The sequence below is a fragment of the Carcharodon carcharias genome, chromosome 6 (assembly GCF_017639515.1).
Source record: "Carcharodon carcharias isolate sCarCar2 chromosome 6, sCarCar2.pri, whole genome shotgun sequence".
Taxonomy (NCBI): Eukaryota; Metazoa; Chordata; class Chondrichthyes; order Lamniformes; family Lamnidae; genus Carcharodon; species Carcharodon carcharias.
In genome coordinates this window covers 175,950,110-175,977,831 of record NC_054472.1, presented here as the reverse complement: position 1 = coordinate 175,977,831, position 27,722 = coordinate 175,950,110, and the positions used below count along the sequence as shown (strand labels likewise).

The following is a 27,722-nucleotide window of genomic DNA, read 5'->3' as shown; positions in this document are numbered from 1 at the left end:
CTTCAACATTCACTGACCCCAACAGCGATACACAGTGGCAGCAGTGTGTACCATCTACAAAATGCACTGCAGAAACTCACCAAGGCTCCCTCCACGGCACCTTCCAAACACACAACCTCTACAACCTAGAAGGAGAAGGACAAGTTCCCCTCCAAGCCACTCACCAACCTGACTTGGAAATACATCACAGTTTCTTCACTGGGTCAAATTCCTGGAACTCCCTTCCCCCTAACAGCACTGTGGGTGTACCTACACTACATGGATTGCAGCGCTTCAGGAAGGTGGCTCACCACCACCACCTTCTCAAGGGCAATTGGGGGTGGGCAAAAAAGCAACGTCCGCATCCCATGGATGAATAAATTATAACAAAAAAATGTGCAAGTGCAGCAAATTAAAGCTGGAGGACAGGACGGGCGCTTGGACCACACGGCGTCTCCCAGGCATTGAGGAGCCAGTCATATGATTGGATTTAATCAGAAGCCGCTGGAAGAGGCTGGTGTGTGAGTGAAGTCAGGAGCTGTCGGTTTGGCCGCGGTGCTGTTGATAATACTGGGATGATGATGATGATGCAGATGATGCAGTGGCTGGAGACGATGGTGCTGGCTTTATTCCTGCTGCCGATGGTGTAGGGGCTGATCCTGTGTTGCAGCCTGCCCTCCCCAGCCAAACACCCAGACGAACACAGAGAGGGAGAGAGAGAGGGAGAGACACACAGGCAGACACCCTGGTTGTGCGGGGACGATGGCAGAGCAGTGCTCCGGCACCCCGGCAGCAGCGGCAGCAGCGGACTGCGGTGCCCCAGTGCAGCCGGACGCGGATTGCCAGGAGCTGTCCCTGGAGCAGATCCTCAAACTTTACAACCAGCCCCTGAACGAGGAGCAGGCTTGGGCCGTGTGCTTCCAGTGCTGCAGCACTCTGCAGCGGCAGCGGCAGCGGCACCCTCCCGCAGAGCCGCCCGGCGACTGGCACCCGTTCTGGGGCAGGCTGAGCGGAGCCAGGTCAGTCATCCTGCACCGAGATGGCAACATCAGCATCCGGGCCGACCCAGGTAAGACATGTACCGGAATCCAGAGCGGGAACAGCAAAGAGAGGGCTGAGCGTGAACCGAGTTGCTGGGCAGGGGTGGGTGGGTAAGGGGTAGAGGGGCAGAGGGGGTTTGGGTGGGTGAGGGGCAGAGGGGGTTTGGGTGAGGGGCAGAAGGGGTTTGGGTGAGGGGCAGAGGGGGTTTGGGTGAGGGGCAGAGGGGGTTTGGGTGAGGGGCAGAGGGGGTTTGGGTGAGGGGCAGAGGGGGGTAGGGGGTGGGTGAAGGGCAGAGGGGGGTTAGGTAAGGGGCAGAGGGGGTTTGGGTGGGTGAGGGGCAGAGGGGGTTTGGGTGAGGGGCAGAGGGGGGTAGGGGGTGGGTGAAGGGCAGAGGGGGGTTAGGTAAGGGGCAGAGGGGGTTGGGTGAGGGGCAGAGGGGGGTAGGGTGTGGGTGAAGGGCAGAGGGGGGTGGGTGAGGGGCAGAGGGGGTTTAGGGGGTGGGTGAAGGGCAGAGGGGGGTTAGGTAAGGGGCAGAGGGGTGTTGGGTGAGGGGCAGAGGGGGTAGGGATGTGGGTGAGGGGCAGTGGGTGGGTGGGTGAGGGGCAGAGGAGGGTTGGGTGAGGGGCAGAGGGGGTAGGGATGTGGGTGAGGGGCAGTGGGTGGGTGGGTAAGGGGCAGTGGGGGGGTGGGTGAGGGGCAGAGGAGGGTTGGGTGAGGGGCAGAGGAGGGTTGGGTGAGGGGCAGAGGAGGGTTGGGTGAGGGGCAGTGGGTGGGTGGGTGAGGGGCAGAGGAGGGTTGGGTGAGGGGCAGAGGGGGTAGGGATGTGGGTAAGGGGCAGAGGGGGGTGGGTAAGGGGCAGCGTTTCAAGCGCCTGATTCTCAGAAGAAACCCAGTGTGTAAGAAATAAATTGAGTGAACATTGTGGCCGAGAGAAAAGCAGGATCTGTCAGATCGAAAAGCGAGAAATAAAGAGGGCCGGGGTGTTAAGGTTGCTGTGTGAGACGGGGAGTCTCGGCCCGACAGTGGGTGTAATCACAGGCTGCATCCCTCCCTCCGAATGCGAGTGTTTGGGGACAGGAGCCTCAGATGGAGACAAGGAGTCGGTCGCTGTGAGAAGTGGGCGGCGGAGCTCAGCAATAACAAGAGGGCCTGTGGAACGAAGGAGAGTGCCCTGGGCGGGAGGGAAACAAGACATCGTATTGCGTGGAGGAGGAGGACGAGGGGAGGGAGGGGAAATTAAATCAAGAAGAGAGATCCTTTTTCTAATTTAAGAAAGAAAAGTGAAGGATTGAAAGGGAAGGTGGGGGGGGGGGGGGGGGGGGGGGGGGGGATAAGCCCGAGAAGGAGCGAGTGTGTGTGTGTACACACCTGGGGTAAAGGGGGATGTCAGTGACCGGGGACCAGGGGTTCATACTGAGGCAGCGAGATCAGTCCAGCCTCGGATAAACAACACGAGAGATGGGCAGAGAGCAGCACCATAATAATTACTGATGAATGGATCAGTAATAAGCAGGACAATGGGGGGGAGGTGGGGGGAGGTATTGTTGTTGTTGTTGTTGTTGGGTTGGTGGGGGACGGCAATCATTAACATAAAGTTATTGGCAAAAATACTGCTTTAGGTTAATCAGCATTTGGTATGTAGCGAAATAAAAAGAGCGGGACCGACACATCACAGAAATATGGTGACTTAAAGAAAAATAAACCCCCTCCCTCCCTCCAAAAGATTATTCAGTCATCCAGCAGGTTTGGAGGGGAGAACAATTCCAACCCCCCCCCCCCGGGTGGCCGCGACCAGTCGTTTTCACGGGACAAACAAACATTGGGATTCCCCGGAATAGAATGGGGATTTGACCGACTCGGTCCATTTATTGTGAACAACGCTCGATCCGCACGTCAGCCAGAAGGGAGAAAAATGTGGGCTGAGGAACCGGGTGAGGTTGAGGGGGAGAGGGAAAGGGAGGGAGGTTGAAGGGGGGATTTGAGGAGGAGAGGGGAAAGGGGGGAGGTTGAAGGGGGAGGTTGGGGGGGTTGGGGTTGGGGTTGAGGGGGAGGGGGGTTGAGGGGGAAGGGGGGGTTGAGGGGGAGGGGGGTTGATGGGGGGTTTGAGGGAGGAAGGGGTTGAGGGAGGGGGTATTGAGGGGGATTTGAGGGAGGAAGGGGAGGTTGAGGGAGGGGGGGTTTGAGGGAGGAAGGGGGAGTTTGAGGGAGGGAGGGGGCCCAGGGTTGCTTACTGAAGCCAAATATCGGTAGGCCTTCAGGAAGGGGGAGAGCATCCTGGGTCCCACAAGGCTGGAAAAACTGTGCTGTTGAAGGTGGGATGAAGGGAAGAAGAGGTGTTAAAGAGGCCAGAGTTGGAATATAGGAACAGCATCAGCCCATTCAACCCCTTGGGTCATCCAATTTTCTTACGTGCTTCAACACTGTTTAACCGCTCTTGTTTCATAATCCCTTAATACCCTTCAACAAATTCAGTCTTGAAAATTTCAGTTGAACCAGCATCCACAGCCTTTTGGGGGAGGGATTCCCTGATTTCCATTCCGTGTTGTGGGGTGGGGGGAGTGTCTCCTGATTTCACTCCTACATGGCCCAGGTCCAATTTTTAGATCATGCCCCCTTGTTCTGGACTTTTTGTTCATTGATTTGGGTATTTCTGGAAAGGCTAGCATGTGTAATCTCTAATCCCAGAGGAAGTGACTGTGTTCTGCTTTAGTGACTTCCTCGGCTGTTTTAGAGGGCATTTAAGAGTCAACACATTGCTGTGGGTCTGAAGTTACATGAAGGCCAGACCAGGTAAGGATGGCGGATTTCCTTCCCTAAAGGACATTAGTGAACCAAATGAGTTTTTATGACAATCCATTCATGCTCACCATTACTGATTTTTAAAAAATTTCAGACTTTATTTAACAAATTGAATTCAATTCAGTAATTGTAACAGTAGGATTTGAACTCACATATTCCTGATTGAGTCCAGGTTTCTGCATTGCATAGTCCAGTAATGAAACCACTATGCTACCATACCTGTAGATTCCCCCACTACAGGAAATAGTTTCTCCATGTGCTGACACTATCGAAAATTCCTTAATCTGATCACCCTTAACCTTCTAATCTCGAGGAAACAAAAGCTAGGTTTATGCAATCCGTCTTCATAATTCAGTGGTTTAAGCTCTGGCGTGATTCCAGAGAATCTGTGCTGTATTCCTACTGCTGTGCTTCCCAAATTGAATTCAGTTTGGAGACTTAAGCACATCATTTAGGCTGCACTTACAATGTAATATTAAGGGAGTGCTGCGTTGTCAGAAGTGTTACCTTTTGGATGAGATCTTAAACCATTTAAATTCCTTGAATTTGTTCAGGATAGATTTTTAGGAAATATGTTTTAGAACCAAAAAAGCAGCTGGCCGTATTGGATTTAGTGGTGAGTAACCATGTGGAATTATTTAATAATCTGACGGTAATGGAGCAGAACACACACAGTTACCATTAAACAATCAAATTTGATTTCGAGGGCCGGATTTTTGCCATCGAGGCAGGAAGCTTGAGTCAGAAAATTTCCCAACTCAGCAGACCTGTTTTCTTTAAAAGGGCCCCAGCCAACAATATATTCATTTCGGGGAGATGGTGGGTGGGGGCGGGGTGGAGTTGGGCCCACCACCTATAGAGGAAGTTTGGAGGTAGCCACGAAGGCAGGCGAGTGCTGAGGTGGCTGCTTGAAAGGCTTGCCTTGGTTCTCTGAAACTGGTCCGGTTGTATAAAAGGTTGCTAGGCCCTTTAGCCCTCACTGCTCACCCCACCCACTTCCATGCCCCTGATACACCCAGGCCACCCCATGACCCCTTGTAGCCTCCATGCCCCCTCATACTCCCCATGCCACCTCCATAGCCACTTACCTAGTATTCACCATGGGAGGTATAATATTCATCCCCCAACCAACATCACTAAAACGGATAACCTGGTTATTTACTTCAGTGATAAAAACAAAAACAAAAAAAAAACTGCGGATGCTGGAAATCCAAAACAAAAACAGAATTACCTGGAAAAACTCAGCAGGTCTGGCAGCATCGGCGGAAAACGCCGATGCTGCCAGACCTGCTGAGTTTTTCCAGGTAATTCTGTTTTTATTTACTTCAGTGCTGTTTGTGGGAGCTTGATGTGTGCAAATTAAATGCTATACTTCCTCCATTGCAACTGTGACCACACGTCAAAATATTTCATTATTTGTAAAGCGCTTTGGGACATCGTGAAGTCATGAAAGATGCTATGTACAATTTCTGATCTGCTTTCTTTAGTCATAGAGCCATGGAGGCCCATTGAGTCTGTGCCGGTCAAACACGTACCTAACTATTCTAATCCCATTTTCCAGCACTAGGCCCATAGCCTTGTATGCCATGGCATCGCAAGTGCACATCCAAATACTACTTAAATGTTATGAGGGTTTCTGCCTCCACCATCCTTTCAGGCACTGGTATGGATATTTTATCCTCTTCATTTGCTGTGTAAACAAAGTCTACGTTAATAAGTCTGCAATTTTCTTATTATCCACTATAATCTTGACTGCGCCCATCTTTAATGGGCCCACAGTCCCTTTTCACACTCTCTTTCTCTTAAACTATTTATAAAATCTTTTGCTGTTAGCTTTGATATGCCCTTGTAATGTTTATTTCCATTTTGCACCTGTTACTTCTTTCTTTGTATCCCTTTGTTGGCTTTTCCCATCTTTCCCAGCGCACTGGATTACACTTTTCCTTGAATGTTATACATTATTGATTCCTGGCATAACTTTTTCTTCTGACTTAAAATTGCCTCTTAGCTCATTTGTTGACCATGATTGTTTAACAAGTGGAGTTTTGCTTTTTAGGGGTATGTACTTTTTTATATCATACCAACTAATTCTTTGAATACTTCTAACTTCCATTGTTTGTGGGTTTACCAAGTAACAGTTTAGATCAATTTACTTAAATTTAAGTAAGGTAAACTAAATTTAATACCCTAGTTGGTGATTCTCCCTTCTCACTGTCGGATTTAATATCAAATTCAATTGTTTTATGGTAACTAATTGCAAACTGCTCCATTACTGTCAGACTGTTAAATAATTCTATGTGCTTATTCACCACTAAATTCATTACAGCCAATTCCTTTTTTTGGTTCTAACACATATTGTTCTAGAAAACTACTCTGAGTATATTCAAGGAATTTAAATGAGATAGCTGTGACTCAGTGGGTAGCATTCTTTTCTCTTAGGTCAGAAGGTTGTGGGTTTAAACTCTGCACCAGAGACATGAGCGTACAGTCTAGGCTGACACTCCAGCCTAGTAGTGAGAGAGGGTTGCATTGTTAGAGATGCTATGTTTCCAGTGTCGCTTCAGGTCAAGGTCCCAACCACTTTCTCAGTTGACTGTATAAGATCCCATGGCACTATTTTTAAGGAGAGCGGGCCATTCTGCCCTGTGTCCTGACCAATAATTGTTGTTCAGCTAACATGACGAAAACAGATTACCTGGACCTATCACATTGCTGTTTGTAAGATCTTGCTCTGTATGAATTGGCTGCCATTGGCTCTGAGCAATATTGCTACCCTCCTCTCTCCCCAAATTCTCTGCCCTTCCTAAAGATCTTACAGCCTGGAATATTTAACTCCCAGTTGTAACCTGTAGCCACATCTCTGGAATGGCTACTACATCATATCCTTAAAGATCAGTCAGGTTCACCAGTCTGATTCCTGGGATGGCGGGATTATGTATGGAGAGAGAATGAGGAAACTGGGCCTCTATTCTCTAGAGTTTAGAAGAATGAGAGGTGATCTCATTGAAACATAACATTCTTACAGGGCTCGACAGAGTAGATGCAGGAAGGTTGGGGAGCATCTAGAACCAGGGGATACAGTCTCAGAATAAGGGGTAGGCCATTTGGGACCGAAATGAGGAGGAATTTCTTCACTCAAAGGGTGGTGAAGCTTTGCAATTCTCAACCCCAGAGAACTGTAGAGGTTCAGTCATTGAGTATGTTCAAGACAGAGGTGGATAGATTTCTGGTTACTAAAGATATGGGGATATGGGGATAGTGTGGGGAAAATGGTGTTAAGGTAGAACATCAGGCATGATCTAGTTGAATGCTGGATCAATCTCGTGGGGCCAAATGACCTACTGCTGCTCCTATTTCCTATAATTCCTAAGATGAATGGTGTCCTTTTACCTCACTTGTTTTATCTCTTATGCAACGTGCATTTGTATACAGAGCTCTGATCTCTGTAACTGTTCCCACCAGCCCATTTGTGTAGCTGGTCATTTGACTACACTTTTTTAAGTTAAAACAGGGATCTTTCCTTCCCAATGTCCAGCTAATTTAATTCTTTCACCACTGCCCTATTTACCCCTGGGGGGGGGAGAGAGAGAGAGAGAGAGAGAGAGAGAGAGAGAAGTTGTGAAGGTAAGGAAAGGCAAGTCCAAAGAGGGACTTGTAGTTGAGGGCAACAATTTTGAATTTGATACAGAATGAATGAAGGTCGGTAAGAACAGATTGTTCAGATAGGGGGACTGAGTACTGATGGGGTACTGGACAAGATACGGGCAGCAAAGCTTTTAACAAGTTGATTTGGGTGAATGGTAAAGCTTGGGAAACTGGCATGGAGACCTTTGAAGTGAACAAGTCTTGTAGGATCCTGGACTAAGGCTGAGGTTCCTGGTCCCTGAACTCCCCCATTTAAAGATTCTCATTCTCTCATTGAAATTCCTCCATGGCCTTGCACCCTTCCTGTCTTGGGATCCTTCTCCATCTGACAGCCCTATAAGATCTCTTTAACTCTGACCAACCCCCTTCATCCCAACATTGTCGTGCCTTCATCTGCCTGGGGCCTAAGCTCTGGAAATCCCTCCACCGAACCTCTCAGACTTTCTACTTGCTCTCCTCCTCCCTTAAGACCCTCCCTAAAATTTGCCTCTTTTGACAAGCTTTTGGTCACATGTCCTCATCTTCCCTTCTTTGGCTCAGTGTCAATCTTTGTCTGATCATGCTCCTGTGAAGCACTTTGGGACATTTTGCCTCATTAAAGTTGCTATATAAATGCAGGCTGTTGTCGTAGAGATGCTCTAGGCATGATTTCATAGGTAAGAGTGGAACTAAGTGAAGAGGGCAGAGGATGACCGTATGATTGATTGGGTTGAAGACTCTAGAGAGGTGAATGGACGATGCTCACAGTCATGGTAGACTGGGAATGAGCAGCAGGGACAGAAGAGACGGGAGTGGTTTTGTAGAATTAGGGTGTTCAGGGCTGAAAGGGTTAACATATGGGACTGGAGAAACAGCACCGCCCCACCTGATGATACAAGAGGGGGTCACATGGCTAAGCGTGTGGATGAAGTAGGAGAAAGCTCATGGCTGAGACTGAGTAATACCGCAGTCTTATATATCTGTAAATAGTTATGTTCATACAATAACCCAGCTAGTGTTCAGACATATAAATGTCTGCAACCGTTCTTTAGCTAGTCACAACCAAAACACAACAGGTTTGAGGAAAGGGGTGATAAAACCATAAGACGTAGGAGCAGAATTAGGCCATTCAGCCCATCGAGTCTGCTCCACCATTCAATGAGATCATGGCTGACCTGATAATCCTCAACTCCACTTTCCTGCCTTTTCACCTTTGATTCCCTTACTGATTAAAAATCTTGTCTATCTTAGCCTTGAATGTACTTAATGACCCAGCCCTTACAGCCCTCTGTGGTAAGGAATTCCACAGATTAACTACCTCTGAGAGAAGAAATTCCTCCTCATTTCTGTCTCAAATGGGCGACCCCTTATTCTGAGATTATGCCCTTTGGTCCTAGACTCTCCCACGAGGGGAAACAACTTCTCAGCATCTACCTTGTCAAGCCCCTTAAGAATCTTATATACCTCAATAATGTTGGCTCTCATTCTTCTAAACTCCGAGTACAGGCCCAACCTACTCAACCTCTCCTCCATAAGAAAATCCTTCCATATCCGGGATCACGATGATAGTGGAACACCTGAGGAGTCATAGAGGTCTACAGCACAGAACAAGGCCCTTTGGCCCATTGAGCCTGTGCCGGTAAAACAAGCACCTAACTATTCTAATCCCACTTTCCAGCACTGGGCCCATAGCCTTGTATGCCACGGCATCGCAAGTGCACATCCAAATACTTCTTAAATGTTATGAGGGTTTCTGCCTCTACCACCCTTTCAGGCAGTGAGTTCCAGATTCCCACCTCCCTCTGGGTGAAAAAATTCTTCCTCACATCCCCTCTAAACATCCTGCCCCTTATCTTAAATCTATGCCCCCTGGTTATTGATCCCTCCACCAAGGGGAAAAGTTCCTTCCTGTCTACCCTATCTATGCCCCTCATAATTTTGTACACCTCAATCATGGTCCCCCTCAATCTCCTCAGCTGCAGGGAAAATAACCCCAGTCTATCCAATCTCTCCTCATAACTAAAACTCTCCAACCCAGGCAACATCCTAGTAAATCTCCTCTGCACTCTCTCTAGTGCAGTTACATCCTTCCTATAATGCGGATTCAAGAACTACACGCAATACTCTAGCTGTGGCATAACCAGCGTTTAATATAGTGCCAACATAACCTTCCTGCTCTTATATCCTATGCATCAGCTAAAAAAGGCAAGTATCCCATATGCCTTCTTAACCATCTTATCTACCTGTCCCACTACCTTAAGGGACCGGTGGACATGCACACCAAGGTCCCTCTGATCCTTGATACTTCCCAGGGTCCTACCATTCATTGTGTATTCCCGTGACTTGTTTGTCCTGCCCAAGTGCATCACCTCAGACTTATCTGGCTTAAATTCCATTTGCCACTGGTCAACCCATCTGACCAGCCCGTCTATATCCTCCTATAATCCAAGGCTATCCTCCTCAATATTTACCACTCCACCAATTTTCGTGTCATCTGCGAACTTACTGATCAACCCTTCTACATTCAAGACTAAATCATTTATATATACCACAAAGAGGGAAATATTTTGAGATGGGGGTCAGGGAAGGAAGTTCAAGGGTGAGTGAGAAAGGAGCAAGAGGACAATCTCGTGGCTAAGATGATTTTGGACACCTTTTAAATCTTGGCTTGTCACTTTGGCCTGAGTTGTGTACTTAGATTTTGTGTTGCTATGGGAACCAGTTTAAAATGTCAGGTGGCATCTTATTTTATATGGAGACTTTTAGCCAAGTGAGCATTGGTTGGCCAGTAAAATTGCACATGCGATTGGCAAAAGAACAGAATGGGGTGGGGGGAAGCTGAGGAGATATTTGTACCCTGAGTTGTGATCTGAAATGCACTGTCTGAATGGCTAGTGGAAGCAGATTCAAGGGTAACTTTCAAGAGGCTAATGAATAAATGGTTTATAAAATTATAGAAACGTCATCACAGAAGGAGACCATTTGGCCCATTGTGCCTGTGCTGGCCCATTCAAAGAGCAGTCGTGCTTAGTCCCATACCCTTACTGTTTATCCATAACCCTATAAATTCCTCAGCCTGAGGCCTGACTCCCTCTTAAAATTTTTTTCTTATGGAATCAGCTTCCACCATCTCGCGTATAGCATTCTCAATCCCGACAACTCTGAGTGGAAAGAAATCTCCTAATCTTCCATCTGGACCTTTTGCTAATGATTTTAAACCTGTTGATCCACTCACCAGAGGAAACAAACATTATTTTTTCATGGGACATGGGCATCACTGGCAAGGCCAGCATTTGTTGCCCATCCCTAAATGCCTTTGAGCTGAGTGGCTTGCTAGGCCATTTCAGAGGGCACTTGGCTGTGGGTCTGGAGTTCCAAGTAGGCCAGGCAAGGTAAGGATGGCAGATTTCCTCCCCTAAAGGAACCAGATGGATTGTTTTACAAAAATCAGTTATGGCTGTCATGGTCGCCATCATTGATGGCTAGTTTTATATTTCAGATTAATGAATTGAATTCAGATTTCACCAACAACCATGGTAGGATTTGAACCCATATCCATAGAGCATTAGCCTGGAACTCTGTTAATAGTCTAATGACATAACCACTACACCATGATCTCCTTTGCTTACCCCTTGCTTGAAGATGCTGTTGACTGGATTATAATTCCAATGAGCATGGTAACAACGTCAATTTATTTTAAAGCAAAATGGCTATTCCTTTATTCATTATTCTAGACAGCGTCTTTTGGTGGGCTAATGGAAGGTGTTGTATTCAAAATAGATCCTACCCTCTTCCTCACACGTGCGTTTTCTGGCATGGGAACCCCAGCAGATTTTCCCCAACCCAATGACATCTTTCAAAAGCATCTTCTGAATCCGTGACCTCTACCACCGAGAAGGCAAAGGGCAGCAGGTGGGACCACTACATCCTGCAATCACTGGGGACACGATGGCATAATGGCAATGTCACTAAACTGGTCACCCAGGCTAATGCTCAGGGGGAGAAGGTTCAGAAATCCCACCGTGGCAGCTGCTGGATTTTGAATTCACTTAATAAATATGTAATATAAAATTAGTCTCAGTAATGGTGAAGCTAACATTGATTTTTGTTTTATTTTTTAAAAAACCATCTGGTTCACTAATGCCCTTTAGGGAGGGAAATCTGCCATCCTTGCCTGGTCTGACCTCCATGTGACTCTTAACCACTCTCTGAAATAGTCTGGCAAGCCACTCCATTCAAGAGCAATTAGGGAGGGGCAACAAATGCTGGCCCACATTCCATGAAAGAATAAAGGAAAAAAATGTTCTCCTTTGAATCACCCCACCTGGCTCGGAATTATATCGCCCGTTCTTTCACTGTCACCGGGTCAAAATCCGGGACCCCCCCCCCCCCTCCTTGTGACAGCACTGTGAGTGTACCTCCTACAGTCCATGAAGACAGCTCACCATCACCTTCTCAAGGACAATTAGGGATGGCCAATCAATGCTCACATCCCATGAATAAATAAAACAAAAAGATTGCTGCCCCAGCTCACATCAGTTATCTCATTTTAGACCAAGGATTGAATCCAGGATCCCTGTTTTGCATATTCCCACATCAGGTAATGTCCACACCACAAAACGTCACAACCCCAAAGCCAGACTCACATTGTACAACACGAACATCACACTCACATTTTGCAACACCAACACCATACTCAATCAGCCATGATTGTAATGGTGGAGCAGGCTCGAAGGGCCGAATGGCCTATTCCTCCTAGTTTCTATGTATCACACACCAACTCATCCACAACACAACCACATCACCCAAAACCAGAACCACATTACGCAACGTCATTGTGCACAGCATCAACACTCGCAGCGCACCTGTACTGCAGCGCACCTGTACTGCAGCGCACCTGCAGTGCCCCCCCTGCACCCGCTCCATACCAAACTCGAAACCATACCACACCCGCTCCGTACCAAACTCGCACCATACCACACTTGCAACACACCAGCACTAGCATTACAGTGTACCAGCCCAGCAGTGTATCACACCAGCACCACATTGCACTCCACCAAATTGAATCATACATTATTCCCAGGCAGTTGTAGGAATTCCTGATAATGTGTTTAATGATTATATTGTCAAATCTTGCATGAGATGTAGTCAGATGTAAATCTAGCTGTGGACTATGAGACCAGGCACATTGCATGCTATTTGAGCTGCCTAATGTCTAAAACAAGGAGTAGAATTTTCCGTGTGCGTTGGTGGTGGGTTTGTTTGGAGGTGGGAGCAGACAATATGGTGAGAAGGCCAAAAATCGGTTTCACGACTTCATAAAACCAGTTTGCAATCGTCCGCTCTGCCTGTCAATGGTGGGCCGTGTTTCCCACCGTCAGACGTTGGAAACTTCATTGTAATATATCTGCATCTCATTATAAGCCCAGCTTGCCAGAATCATCCCCTCACGTCAAATTTACTGTCCACTTCATTCAAGGGCGTAGAGAGGAAGGTCCAGCTGTGAGTGGGAGAGGAAGATGTACTTGGGGGGGAGGGGTGGGAGAGGAAGGTATGGGTTCGACTGGGAGAGGAAGGTTGTCGGATGGGTGAGGTTGGAAGGAGGAATGAAGGTGTCAGTGGCATGAGGTTGGGACAAAGGGGGTAGTATGGGGGAGAATACAACAACTGGGGAGGTAGATGTAAGGGGGTAGGAAGGTGTAAGGGAAAGAGTCCTGAGGGAGGGAGGAGTCCTGGGGGGGGGAAGGAGTAAGGAAGGGGGGAGGACTAAGGAGCCTGGGTAGGGAGGAGCCTGGGGGAGAAGGAGTTCCAAGGGAGGAAGGAGTCCAGAGTGGGGGGATGTCTGGGTGAACTTGCAAGGGAGGGGGTTTGTGGAGTTGATGACTGTCTCCTTGGGGGTAAACTGAGGGTGGGCATGGTAGGAGGGAATGGTGAAAATGACAGAGGACAGAGTGAGGGTGAGGCAGTAAGGTGAGACTGTGATGGTATTGGTAGAAGGGATGACGAGAGTGGTTGGTGGAGACTTGGTGGCAGACATGGACCCTATGGAGTGGGAAGGAGGAGGTCAGGGAGGTTAATGTGGTTGGGGGGTGGGATTTTCGGGAAGGTAGGGAACGTGCACGTTCACCTGGACATCTCCGAAAGAAAAGGGTTGTGGCTGGTAGGTGACAGTGGGGAGGTGGAAGGTGATGCCAGGGGGGTCGATAGTGATGGGGAAAGGAAATGGGTGACTGGGGGAGGGGAGGGGAGTGGACGGGGGAGCTGAAGAAAAGTGTTAGACGCACCATGCTTGCAAATCCGAAAATGAAATGAGACTTGTGGTGGGCGAGAGAGAGTGCTGTATGGGAGTGTGATCAGTGGGTGGGTGGAGATGCAGGTCAGCACAGATGGACAACTGAAAGAGAACCCAGCAGGCAGCAGTGAAAATGCTCAGGACAGTGAGATGCGTGTGATGGAGGAAGGCTCCGTGTCCATGTGAGAGAGCTTGCACGAGGCTCTGAAAGGCCCTGCCACACACACACACACACACTTCTCCCTTCAGAATCACTCCTGGTCTGGCTGCGTGCAGCTGAACTGCTGGTGGGGGTGATGGAGTGGGGGAGCTTGCAGGGGGATAAAGTCTGTAAATGTAGCTGAAAGACATCATTACACATTATTCAGTGAAAGTGAATATATTTTCAGGTTATAGAGTGACAAATTGTGTTCACCTGTGCAACCAACCGTGATCAGAATTTCTTGGCTTTTCTAGGCCTTAGATTTCTAGGTGCTGCCCTGACATCTGCAGCAGGTGTGGAGACAGACTATGCAGTGGTTGGCCTTGTTGCCTGTCATGACTTTGGCCTGGGTCCTCCACAGAGCCGAGGCATTGGCCTCCTGTGGGCCAGCTGCTGCCTCTGTGGTGACAGAGGATGAGGTTGACGGGGTCCCAGGCAAAGGGGACGTGGAGGAAGCGGTCAGGCACTGAGGATCCTGAGTGGATGACCCGGGGTGTCCAGCTACCGCTCCTCCTCCCTTCGGGCGCTGAGCGGAAGGAGCACCTGGAGGGATGTTGAGGTGCCCGTTTCCCTCCCTCGTTGCCACTGCAGGAACTTGCCCACAGCTACGGCGATGGAGGGCAGGTCTATGCGCATCTCCACGACCTGCTGGACCAGGGTCTCCATGGCATCGTCATCCTCCCCATGGAGACCTCCACATGTGCACCTGTGGACATTCAGCAGAGAGCAGGTGGATGTGCTCCTCCAACTCACATGCCACTCTACTGAGGCCTTCCAACAGCTCTGCGTGATGTTCCCCCGCCTTCTGCTGACTATCCTGGATGAGTTGGAAGGTCAAATCCACAGGCTTGTCTTCTGACTTGGATCTCACAGGTGCCTCTTCCCCAGCGGTCCTCCGAGTGCTCGGGAGCTCAGCTGAACCTGCCTTCTCCTGCTGTAGACATGTGTCCATGCGGTGACCACTAGTTTGTGAACCTGAACCTGCTCTAGATCTGGGTCCCACTGAGGTGTGTCTCTCTGCGCTGGGGCAGGGTGTGGGTGAGCGCTGTGACAGATCTTCCAGGTTACTTATTTCCAGCTCTTCAATGGAGGAGGTGTCCTCTTGGCCGGAGGTGAGGACCTGTATGGAGCTGAGGGACTGGCTGGCTGAGGGTGTTGGTTGCTTGGTAGAGTTCCCTGTGAACCAAAGAAGAGATAATTAGTGCGTGGCTGCAGAGTCAAAAGCAGGAGAGAGAGCACTTACATTTGTGTTGAGAGAGGGATGATGTGGTGCAGGATCCTCACTTGGGTAGTCACCACTGACATCATCGCTGCAGGCACAGTCCACATCCTCACCAGTCAGCGCGATGTCACGCTGCTCAAAATGAGTGAGGGACCTCGGGTGGGCCACTCCACCCTGGTCTGGGACCTCTCCCTGCTGCTTTGAGCCAGCTTCTCCTGCATAAAAACAGATGGAGAGAGTGTGAGCAGGAGACATGGCACTGCGTGGAATGTTTGTGTGGCGAGCGGAGACATGGACGGGATGAGGACACGACCTCCAGAGGGTATGGGCCTGATGGAAATGTGAGGGTGTGTGTGAGAGTTAGTGGTGTTGTCCCTTGAGGTGTGAGACCCCTGTAGATGTGTGATGGGTTTGTGAGTGTGTGAGTTGAGAGTGATGAGAAGAGTGACTTACTCGTGCGGCACTGGTTGGCTGTCCTCTTTTGCAGGATAGTGGCGCTGACCACTGCTGCCACCACCTCCCATGCTGGATCGGTGACCTTGCTTGCTGGCCTTCACCCAGAGCGGGGGTACAGGACATCATAACCGGCCTCCATGGTATCCAAAAGGCACTTGCGGAACATGTCATTAGACCTGGGGCTGCAGTCTTCTTGCCTTTCGGGGCCATGTCTTGTGTGCAGCAGCCCTGGGCTGGAAGCACTGAGAGGTGTGTGCGCGGCTACACTTTAAATATAGTGCCTGGTGTGATGAAGCAGTGAGGTAACGGCGCAGCAGGTGAATCGGAGGCTGCCCGCTATCGAAACGGTGTGTTTTCCAGGAACACCTGATTAATGAGGCGGGATTGGGACGATTAGGCATGAAAAGCCACCATTGCGGCCGACGGGTAAAACGTTCTTTTTCCCTCCCGCTATCGCACTTGGCTGAATCATTCCAGATTTGCACTCAAGAATGCAGACTGAGACAGCAACTTATGGAGATGAAGCAACTTAGTTTTCATGTAATTCTGTTTATGCAGTGTGCTGCAGAAACAGGAGCATAATAATATGCTGACGGTATGTGCTAATGTGTTATGGGAGGAGCTGTAAATCATAAGTAACAATTGATTAGACAGTTATCATTACTGAAACAAATCTGTAATGAAAAGTCCACTCTATGATAATGACTTTCAATATAATGTCCCATTTCTGCAAGCCATCGTTTTTCTCACATAGGCCTTTTGCTATGGGCTTGGAATCTAACCAAGGAAGTTGCTTGTCTATTCACTTAAATCTTAAAAAGCTATAAAAGAAAAACCATTGCACTTATATGTTTCTGGAAGGGTGAGATCAGATAGGCTGAGGGCCATCTTCATTCATCATTTCAATGGATCTAATAGTACTTTTTGACAAATGTGCTAGAAGAAGCATAGCTGATGTACGGTGCAGTCTGATGGGATTTGTCTTGTCAGTGGTAGCAGAGAACATTGTGCACAGACACACACACAGACACACACACACACAGACACACAGACGCACAGATGCACAGACACACACACACACACACAGACGTACAGACACACACACACACAGACGTACAGACACACACACACACAGACGTACAGACACACACACGTACAGACACACAGAAACAGAGTCATACAAATCTCTAATCCAAGTAATTAGGTGGAGACCTCTTGCCCTGTCTGTGTAGTTTGATGTTAAACTACATAATCTATGCAGACATTCCAGTGCATTACGGAGGGAGTGCTGCATTGTCAGAGGTGCCAGCTTTTAGATAATGTGTAACATTGTGGCCCCGCTGGCCTGCTCAAATGTTTGTGAAAGCGACCATGGGATTTACAAAAAATTTTTTGAAGTAATGCAGATGTCCTGGTGCATCAAGAATGTGCATAGCACAAAATCCACCCAACTAATCCTCTAAGTGGCATTATGCACTGTGTATGTCAGAGGTCCCTGATTTATGAATAGTAATGAGATGCCTGCTTGATTCAGGTTGGTGTCTAGTGGAAAACCCCAGTAAATATGGTGATGGATTTGTAACATGTAGTGGTGCAGCGATTTTAACTCAGCTAACTTCTCCCTTTCTGCCTGCCAGCCCAACATATGATCATCTCTTTTGTGTTGTAATCTATTTCCTGACCTTTCTTTTGCAGAACATGACTTTTGGGCTCACCTCCTGCCTTCCACTGTGCCCTCATTCCGTTATATCCCTTATCCCTGGCTCTTTCAGGCAGGGAACCTTTCAGGATTCAATTGTACAAGTTATTTTCCACTCTCTGTTGAATCTTCCACTACTACTGCACTCCTGCACTGAACTCTTTAAACCCCATCCACTTTGATGCTTTTTTCCCCCATGACTGCCCTCCATAAGTTGCCATCCTGTTCAATGCGATAATGGTTGATCTGTGCCCTGACTCCATGGACCTGCCTTTGTTCCATGTCCATTGGATAACAACTTTCGACCATTCTCACCTTTAAAATAAACAATGGATGTGTGGATTTAATTGCCCCTTTGGAAGAGAGTTCCAGACTTTTACCTCCTATTGGGTCATAACTTTGAGCTCCAGGGCAGTGTAACTGGTGGTGGGGTAGGGTGGGAAGAGAAGGTTGGGAGGGGGGGGGGGGGGGTTGCCCCAAAGATGCGCTGGGGAACCCCCCCTGAAAGTTCCCAGATAAGGTTTGCACAGCAATTGCCTGAGAAGTGCAAACATCCCATGAGCACTTGTCCTGCATTGGGGACCATTTGAGAATTGCGATTTAAATCTCAAACTTTGGATGGTTGTTACTGTGTTACAGCAATAGTTATCCAGAAATAGTTAGAAGAATTAAAACCACTTCTAGCCTTTGCATAACTATTGTACAGACCTCTCCCAATTTTCCCCCCAACTGGTCTAACCTCCCCCACTACCTGACTGGCTGCCTGCCCCCAGCCCTCCACACCTTCTGACTGGCTGAGCCCCAACTGGGAGAACCCCCACCTCTCCAACCCCCACATCCCCCTTGATTGCCAGCTGTCCCCTGCCCCCCACCTCCCAGACTGCCTGAGTTTTTTGCCATTTACAAAATGTCCTGATTTGTCCTTTTTTAGGTCCATAGTGGATGGCCCCTTGCCTACATTGAAACCCATTTGCCTCAGCTCTGCCTGTTCACTTAATCCATCAATATCTCTCTGTAATTTTATGCTTCCATCTACACTGTTTGCAATGTCACCTATCCTTGTGTCATCTGCAAGCTTGAATATGTGGTACTCTCTCCCATCACCTCAGTTGTTAATAACTATTGTGAATTGTTGAGGCCCCAACACAGATCGTTGTGGGACACTGCGAGTTACATCCTGTCAATCTGCCCATTATCCCTATTCTCTATCTTCTGATGTTCAGCCAATTTCTTAATCAGTGATCCCATCTCTGTTTTGTTCTTTGAACGAATACCAAACTGCAGTCTTGTTACCAGTTTGAAGATGCAATCTCAGTCCTTCTGCAGGTAAGTTGTTATTCTGTCCAGCAACATTGTCTGTCAGACAGGTATGTCTCAGGTGCATTACAATCCCGTGACCTTATCTGTAAACATTAAGGTAGATTTGTACCTCACAGCCGGTGCCTGGAGTGTGCTGGTGGAATCTGGCAGAAGTGGCATTTACTGACAGTCAACTTGAGCCACATGCCAGCTACAGACTTAAACTCATAAAATCCACATGTTTCAGCTGTGATGTACCTTACTAACCTATGAGTAGGAGGATCTTCGTGTTTTGTCATGATGTTTTAATCCAGGGCTACCAAATAACCCCCAAGAAAGGAAAGAAGGGAACCATTCGAAAATTTTGATTTAAATTGCAAACTTCAGATGGTTCTGACTGTCTTACAGCAATAGTTACCTAGAAAAAGTTAGAAGAATTAAAACCACTTCTAGCCTTTGCATAACTATTGTACAGACCTCTCCCGACTCCCCCCAACTGGCCTCCCCCAACACCCGACTGGCCACCTCCCCTCATACCCCGCTGACTGGCCAAACCACCCCCGACTGGCTGAATCCCCCAGGTCTCCACACCTGACTGGCTGACCCCCAACTGGGAGAGCCCCCAAGTCCCCCTTGATTGCCGGCTGCCTTACATAACACCTCCACAACCTTGGAACGTCCCAAAGCCAATGAAGCACCCTTTTTAAGTGTTGCCATTGTTGTCATGTAAGAAACAGGACAGCCAATTTTGCGCACAGCAAGCTCCCACAAACAGCAATCCATCAATGCTCAGCCAATCTAGTTTTATTCCAGTAGTGGAGGGTTGAAGCATTTTGTTTCAGGAAGGTAGAAATCCACTTTGGATAAAGTCCTACGAAGTGACATCTCACTCTTGACTCCTGGAAAATATGGAGGACTCAAGAACATTGCCAAAGAACCTGAAATATTTCAACAACATTTTATGTGTAGTCTTACGAGTTTGTTCTGGTGGTGATTTTCCTTGCCTCACACAATGTCCATATGCATTGGGCAGTTGTGTCCGCACCAGCCGTGGTTTTACATTTGGTCATTTTAATGAACAGAATATTAGCTGCCTGACCTAGATTTCTCAATTGGTGTGCAGCTGGTGGAAGGAGACTCTATGGATTTGGAAATTTGGCTCTATTGATTTCATAGAATTTATATGTGAAGTATGAACATCTTCTATTTTTTAACTCTGTGACTTTTATCTCCCAGTCTCCCTGAACCATGAATGTCCCCTCAGTGGCAATGGCCTCCCTAGTGGCAACAGCCCCTGCCCTCACCATCCCTCATCCCCTCACTGGGTCCTGCCTGACTGGCTCCGGTGACCCCTCTCACCTTGTTCCAAGGGCGGTGTCCACCGCTGTGTCCTCTCACCTGGGTGCAGTTCCAGCAATGGCCACTGCTCCCAGTGCTAATACTGAGACCAAAGAGCTGCTGGCCCTCTGAATGTCCAGCAGCTCTCCGTCTCAGGCTTTTATTCCTTAAAGGGATGTGAGCCCCAATGGCAACCAATTAGCTGCCAGATGGGTCTTAAATACGGCTGGATGTCCTGCAAATGCCTGAGACGGGTCACCCCGACTCTCGAGCCAGCCATCAGATCCCCTGCTGCCGTGGCTAAATTCAGCCCCCTGTGTGTGAAGCCAATGACTTTGTTTTGCCCTAATTTAACTGTCAAGATTGTAACATTCCCATATGACCATGTGTGTTAGGTTACAATCCATTTTGGCCTTTGGAGTTGCCTTTATGGGTACTTGGTCCTCTGGCTAATAATAAAAATACATTCCTTCTGAGTGACTGTGGGAATGTTGATCTAGTTGCTTGTTGCTAAATTATATGGATCATGAATGGACTGTACGAGTTATGCACTCTGTTAATCATGGACTTGTTAAACATAAAAAAATAGATTTTCATAGTAATGTGGACTGCCTTGGCTTCTAAGGTTTGTAACTACAGAAAATTGAGGTAAATTTAAAGGGCCACTGTCATCCCTTTGTGATACAGTGAGAGGGCATTATGCACAGTGCTTGTAGGTTGTAGCTGAATCATTGCTTAACAACAACAACTTACATTTATATATCACATTTAGCAAAAGACAAACATCACAAGGAACATCATCGAACCGATACCAAGCAAAAGTTAACATGTATCCAGAGGATGAGCTAATACAGGGGTGACTTGGTCAGAGGTTGGTTTTGAGGAGGTTCTCAAAGAAAAAGAGATGGTTCAAGGGGCAGAGAGGTTTAGGGAGGGTATTCCAAAGCTTACAGCGTGGGTAGCTGAAGACACACCCACCAATGGTGGAATGAATGGAGCAGGGTGTGCACAACATGCCAGAGTTGGAGGAATGAAGTGTTCTCTAAGGGTTGTATGGCTGAAGGTGAATACAGACATAGGTAGGGGTGAAGCTAAGGAGAGATTTGAATACAAGGATGAGAATTTTAAGTAGAAGAACCAGAAACAAGGGTGAGTTGAAGTGCACAGGAATGATGGATGAGCAGGACTTACTGCTGGTAAGGATAGGGAAGCAGAGTTTTGGATGAGCTGAAGTTTATGGTGGGTGGAGGATGCGAGGTCAGCCTGCAAAGCATTATGATTGTTGAGTCTGGATGTAACAGGAGCAAGGATGAGAAATTTTACGGTGTTGACCATAAAGAACATAAATAAGCAACATGGAAGTGGAAATAGGCCACCCCTGTGATTGACAGGAAATGAAATCAGATGATCAGCTCAGAGTCAGATAGGATGGAGAGGGTGCAAATAGTTCACCTTAAGTAATGGTGATTTTCGTATCTAGACACACAAATTCCTTTGATCCTCAGTTTCTGGTCTTTTGCCATAAAGCAATTAGGATGGGTGTGCAGACAGGTGGCAGGTGCAGTTTTGTATGCATAAGTGTGAACTGATTCATTTTTTAGAGAAAAAACAAGAATGTGAATATGCCCTTCATGGAAAGTTGTTTAGCAGAGAGATGTGTTTTCTGAAATATGTGAATGCAGCTAGAGCATAAAAAGACCAATAAGGTGTTGGATTTTAGAAATAGGAGCATGACGTACAAGAGCCAAAGTGTAATGATGAATTTGTACAAGCATGAAGCCACAATTAAATTACTGTTGGTAGCTTTGGGAACAACATTGTAGAAGGAACATTAAAGCCAGGGATTCACCAGGAAGATGTGAAGCGGAGAGACTCCAGACACTGGGATCATTCCCAGTGGTGCATAGCAGGCTTGGGTTTTAAATTCATGAAGAGATTTGATACAGTGACGAAGGAAAGACTATCTCCTCTGGTTGGGGAGATGGTAATGAGGGGTTATTAGTTTAAAGTTATCATGAAGAGAGCGAGTAGAGATGTTAGGAGAAACCCCTTCACACATAAGTTTGTTGGTTTGTGGAATGCTTTCTTATAGGGAGTGGTTGGAGTGAAGGCCATTGCATCTTTTATGGGAAAGTTGCATAACATTGTTTGGTTGTGTAATTTATTATTGGTTAGGTGGTGGGATTATGTTGCAAATATATTGCGAAGGAAACAAGTTATTTAAAAATAATAATGTGTCTGGGATGAATTGAAGACCACAGCAACACATCCGTGTTTGAATGAATCTAAAAACTGTTTGACCTTGATGCTCAGTTTTATTAATCAAATCCCTCAATTGTATTATGAGTTTCAACACATCCCTACACTTCACTTACTCAGAATAGAACAGTTTGAAAAGCTTTGCTAATGGAACTCATCCATTCAGATCTGGAAGAAGCCATGGTCACTCCCTGGTCGGTGGTGAATTATTTAATCTCGGCCAGGTATTTGCAATTGGCTTTTGATTGTTCAACTGTAGGAGGAATTCCAGCTAAACCTGATGCTGTTTCTGCTTAATCTACACGCACATGTGGAATCTTCAGTTGGAACCACTGCTTAGAATCAAGAACAGGCATTGAAGCCTCAAGGAGAGCAGCATGGGTGCCAGTTGTAGGGCACTTGCAGCTGTCCTGGCTGAGATGAGATAACCCAGTTTATCAGTGTGCATTGTATCTGGAACCTCTTAGTCTATACATCTCAGTTTTCCACTGACTAAGCCCTTTACTGACTGAGAAATTCAGAGTGCCCCAGTTAGTTCATTTAATTCTTACACGACATGATAGGCACCAAAGAGGAAGCTTAGGTTTAATGTAATTTGGAGAGTTTTAGCTCTCCGCCTTTCCCAGATCTCCATCTTTTCAAATCAACGTGTGATGGTAGCTCAGTGATGACTGTTCCTCCTGTATTTCTTATATTTCTAGGGAGAGTTTTGATCTTCCACTTAATGCCTTTTGCACACATTGCCGCTGAGATCAGGAACTCTACAGAGTAGGGGCATCAAATCCATGTCCCTCCTGACTATGGACTCTTTACTCTCCAATAATGGAAGAATTAACTTTTACGTAATTTTTATGGATCAGGAACATGCCATTTGCCTGCCAGATGCCAGAATGTTGCAGCCTCTATTTTAATTTATCCAGTGTTTAATAATCAAACATTGTAACTTTGTATGAGCACTAACCTATATTTTTTAGCAAAATTGTGTTATATACCATTCTTGCTCTAACAAAATTGTGAATCCTCTGAAATAAAGATACAAATGCTGGACACTCTCAACATGTCCAGCAGCTATGTGGGAGAGAGTCACAGGGAGTAACCTTTCAGGTTGATGACCTATCATCAGAAATCTGCATCCTCTAATATGCTGTGAGCAATGTCAGAGGATGTCTGCTAATCAATGTGTACATGAGTATATACATATATGTGGGTGTAAAAAGTCATACATCCATCTCAGTTCAGATGTCACACTTGAAAGTATAAAATGGTTACCAAAATATTGAGTACTGTTGTTCTTTCTTTTGCATCTTGATGAGGACAGGCTTGTGCTTATCACTACCTGTTTGTGTCCCAAAACACTGTATAGCCATTATGGTATGAAGTACTTTTGAAGTGTAGCCACTCTTCTAATACTGATAACTTGGTATTGCTGCAGGGCAGAGGGTGGTGCAGGATTCCCAGACCACTTCTAATCTAAAGAAACCTCCTTCAACCACTGTCCTCCAATTGATCTTAGGTTGTCTTTATTTAGACAACAACTTTCACAGCTAGAGTACCTGAACAAAGGCCAGATTAAATACAAAACAAAAACAGAATTACCTGGAAAAACTCAGGTCTGGCAGCATCGGCGGAAAAGAAAAGAGTTGACGTTTCGAGTCCTCATGACCCTTCAACAGAACTGAGTGAATCTAAGGAGAGGGGTGAAATATAAGCTGGTTTAAGGTGGGGGGGTTTGGGGTTGGGTTGGGGGAGAGAAGTTGGGGGGGTGGTGGTGTGGTTGTAGGGACAAGCAAGCAGTGATAGGAGCAGATAATCAAAAGATGTCACAGACAAAAGAACAAAAGAACACAGGCGTTGAAGGTGGTGATATTATCTAAACGAATGTGCTAATTAAGAATGGATGGTAGGGCACTCAAGGTACAGCTCTGGTGGGGGTGGGGTGGAGAGGCTAGCAGGGCATACAAGATTTAAAAATAATGGAAATAGGTGGGAAAAGAAAAATCTATATAAATTATTGGAAAAAACAAAAGGAAGGGGGAAGAAACAGAAAGGGGGTGGGGATGGAGGAGGGAGTTCAAGATCTAAAGTTGTTGAATTCAATATTCAGTCCGGAAGGCTGTAAAGTGCATAGTCGGAAGATGAGGTGCTGTTCCTCCAGTTTGCGTTGAGCTTCACTGGAACAATGCAGCAAGCCAAGGATGGACATGTGGGCAAGAGAGCATGGTGGAGTGTTAAAATGGCAAGCGACAGGGAGGTTTGGGTCATTCTTGCGGACAGACCGAAGGTGTTCTGCAAAATGGTCGCCCAGTTTACGTTTGGTCTCTCCAATGTAGAGGAGACCACATTGGGAGCAACGAATGCAGTAGACTAAGTTGGGGGAAATGCAAGTGAAATGCTGCTTCACTTGCAAGGAGTGTTTGGGCCCTTGGACGGTGAGGAGAGAGGAAGTGAAGGGGCAGGTGTTGCATCTTTTGCGTGGGCATGGGGAGGTGCCTTAGGTGGGGGTTGAGGAGTAGGGGGCGATGGAGGAGTGGACCAGGGTGTCCCAGAGGGAACGATCCCTATGGAATGCCACCAGGGGGGGTGAAGGGAAGATGTGTTTGGTGGTGGCATCATGCTGGAGTTAGCAGAAATGGCTGAAGATGATCCTTTGAATGCGGAGGCTGGTGGGGTGATAAGTGAGGACAAGGAGGACTCTATCATGTTTCTGGGAGGGAGGAGAAGGCATGAGGGCGGATGCGCAGGAGATGGGCCGGACACGGTTGAGGGCCCTGTCAACGACTGTGGTTGGAAAACCTCGGTTAAGAAAGAAGGAGGACATGTCAGAGGAACTGTTTTTGAATGTAGCATCATCAGAACAGATGCGATGGAGGCGAAGGAACTGAGAGAATGGGATGGAGTCCTTACAGGAAGCGGGGTGTGAGGAACTGTAGTCGAGGTAGCTGTGGGAGTAGGTAGGCTTGTAATGGATATTGGTGGACAGTCGTACGGTTACCTTACCTTAAAAACCATGCTCCGTAATGCAAACTATCTTTTGAGCAATGACACGGCAGATTAATGTCTTCTATTGGAGGAGATTGATGTGCCAACTCTACAGAAATCAGACTTTCAGCAGAATATTTGTTAAACATGAAAAATGAATCATATTGCACCAGACAAAACGGTTGGGAAAATCTCAATACAAACGCAAGATGATGATTTGAATATTCACCATCCCTTCATCCCAGTGAAGCCTGTTATTGTTTTTGTGATGGTTTTAGAATTTCAAATCCCCAGCTCATCATTCTGTCCTACTTTAACCAGACTGTTATTGTCACGTGTTTGAATATAGCTTAGATCAACTCAGTCAGTCACAATTAAAGTGAATGCAAGTTGATTTATATCCCGTGTTATATAGCCCGTGTTCCCACCCAACCCCACTAACTCTGCACCTGAAATTTTAAGTGCACAACTTAGTGGAATAGACGCTTTTCTCTCCAAATGAGATGACACTGCTTTTCACAGAATCGCAGAATGTTTGCAGCACAGAAAGAGGCCATTCAGCCCATTGTGTCTGTGCTGGTTTTCTGAAGGAGCAATTCACCTTGTGCCGCTCTTCCGCCACCTTCTTCCCGTAATCCTGCACATTCTTCTTGGAAAGTAGTCCAATTCCCTACTGAATGCCTCAATTGACCCTGCCTCCACCACACTTGCTGGCAGTGCAATCCAGCCACTATCCACTCACTGCATGAAACAGTTTTTCCTCATGTCGCTATTGCTTCTTTTGTCAATTACTTTAAACCTGTGCCCTCTGGTTCTGGATCCTTCCACCAATGGGAACATTTTCTCCCTTATCTACCCTGTCCAGACCCCTTATGGCTTTGAATACCTCTATCAAATCTCTCAACTTCTCTTCTCAAAGGAAAACAGTCCCAACGTCTCCAATATATCGATGTAACTGAAGCTCCTCATTCCTGGAATCATTTTCATGAATCGTTTCAGCACTCTCGCTTATGCTTTCACAAGTGTGGTGCCCAGAACTGGACGCAGTATTTCAGTTGAGGCCGAACCAGTTTTCTTTATTTAAGTGTAACATAATTTCCTTGCTTTTGTACTCTTTGCTCCTATTAATAAAGAATGCTGTTTGCTTTATTAACCATGCCCTCAGCCTGTCCTGCCTCATTCAATGATTTATGCACATATACACCGAGGTCCCTCTGCTCCTGCACCCCCTTTAGAATTGTACCCTTTATTTTATATTGTCTCTCCGTGTCCTTTCTACCAAAATGAATCACATCACACTTCTCTGCTTCGAATTGCACCTGCCATTTGTCCAACCATTCCATCAACTTGTCTATGTCCTTCTAAAGTTCTACACTATCCTCCTCACAGTTCACAATACTTCCATGCTTTGTATCATCTACAAATTTTGAAATTGTGCCCTGTGCACCAAGATCTCAGTCATTAATATATATCAGGAAAAGCTGGGGTACTAACACCGCCCCTTGGGGAACTCCACTATAAACCTTCCTCCAATTCAAAACACATCCATTAACCTCTATTCTTTGTTTTGTGTTACTCAACCTATTTCACATCCGTGTTGCTACTGTTCCTCTCATTCCATGAGTTCTAACTCTGCTCACGTGTCTGTTTATCAGATGCCTTTTGCAAGTCCATGTACAGCACATTAACAGCATTGCCCTCATTTATCCTCTATTATATCATTAAAAAACTCAAGCAAGTTAGTTAAAAATGATTTGCCCTTAAATGTGCACTGGGATTTCTTAATTAACGTACATTTGCCCAAGTTGACTATTAATTTTGTCTCATTATTATTTCTAAAAGCTTCTCCAGCACTGAGGTTAAATTGACAGGCTTGTAGTTGCTGGGCTTATCTTTATACCATTTGTTGAACAAGGGTGTAATATTTGCAGTTCTCCAGTTCTCTATCACCACCCCTGAGCCTAAGAAAGATTGGAAAATATGGCCAGTGCCTCGCCAATTTCTACTCTCACTTCCCTCAATATTCTTGGATGCATTTCAACTAATCCTGGTGCCTAATGTTATGATCCCAGCTGATGTTAAAATTGGACAAATCAGATGACACGTGAAACCCTGGCTTGATAGATCCTAACTTTTGTTTTAGAAACTGAGGAGGTAAGTTACTGAACAAATTCACAGGAGTTTGCTGATGAACTTTTAACACACAATAAAATATTTATTAAACAAGAAAAATGAAATATATTGCACCAGATAAAACGATTGGGAAATCTCAATACAAACACAAGAAGATGATTCAAATATTCACTATTCCATCACCTCAGCTATATCTTTACAGGCACATGTAAATTCAGTAAGATAAAAACTATTTACGATATCTATCTTATACTCTAACATTCAGGATAATTATGAAGTACACGTGAATTAACAGGCGAACTGCGGTCTGACACAACACTCCAAAGTAAATGAGAGATGAGACCAAAGTAGATTCCATGAAGTTCTCAACAACACACCCAGATGTTTGTCACATTGTGAG

The 27,722-nt window shown here is 46.6% G+C and overlaps 1 protein-coding gene across 2 annotated transcripts in view; it reads left to right on the top strand.

Annotated features, from left to right (window-relative positions):
- Positions 1-488: 488 nt before the first annotated feature.
- The window catches only part of LOC121279334 (protein spire homolog 1-like), a 278,331-nt gene continuing 251,097 nt past the window's right edge, over positions 489-27,722 (top strand). For both annotated transcript variants that reach the window (XM_041190495.1, XM_041190494.1), the window contains exon 1: positions 489-1,048. In XM_041190495.1, the coding sequence (XP_041046429.1) occupies positions 742-1,048 (307 nt within the window). In that variant the 5' untranslated portion in view covers positions 489-741. The remainder of the gene's footprint in view (positions 1,049-27,722) is intronic.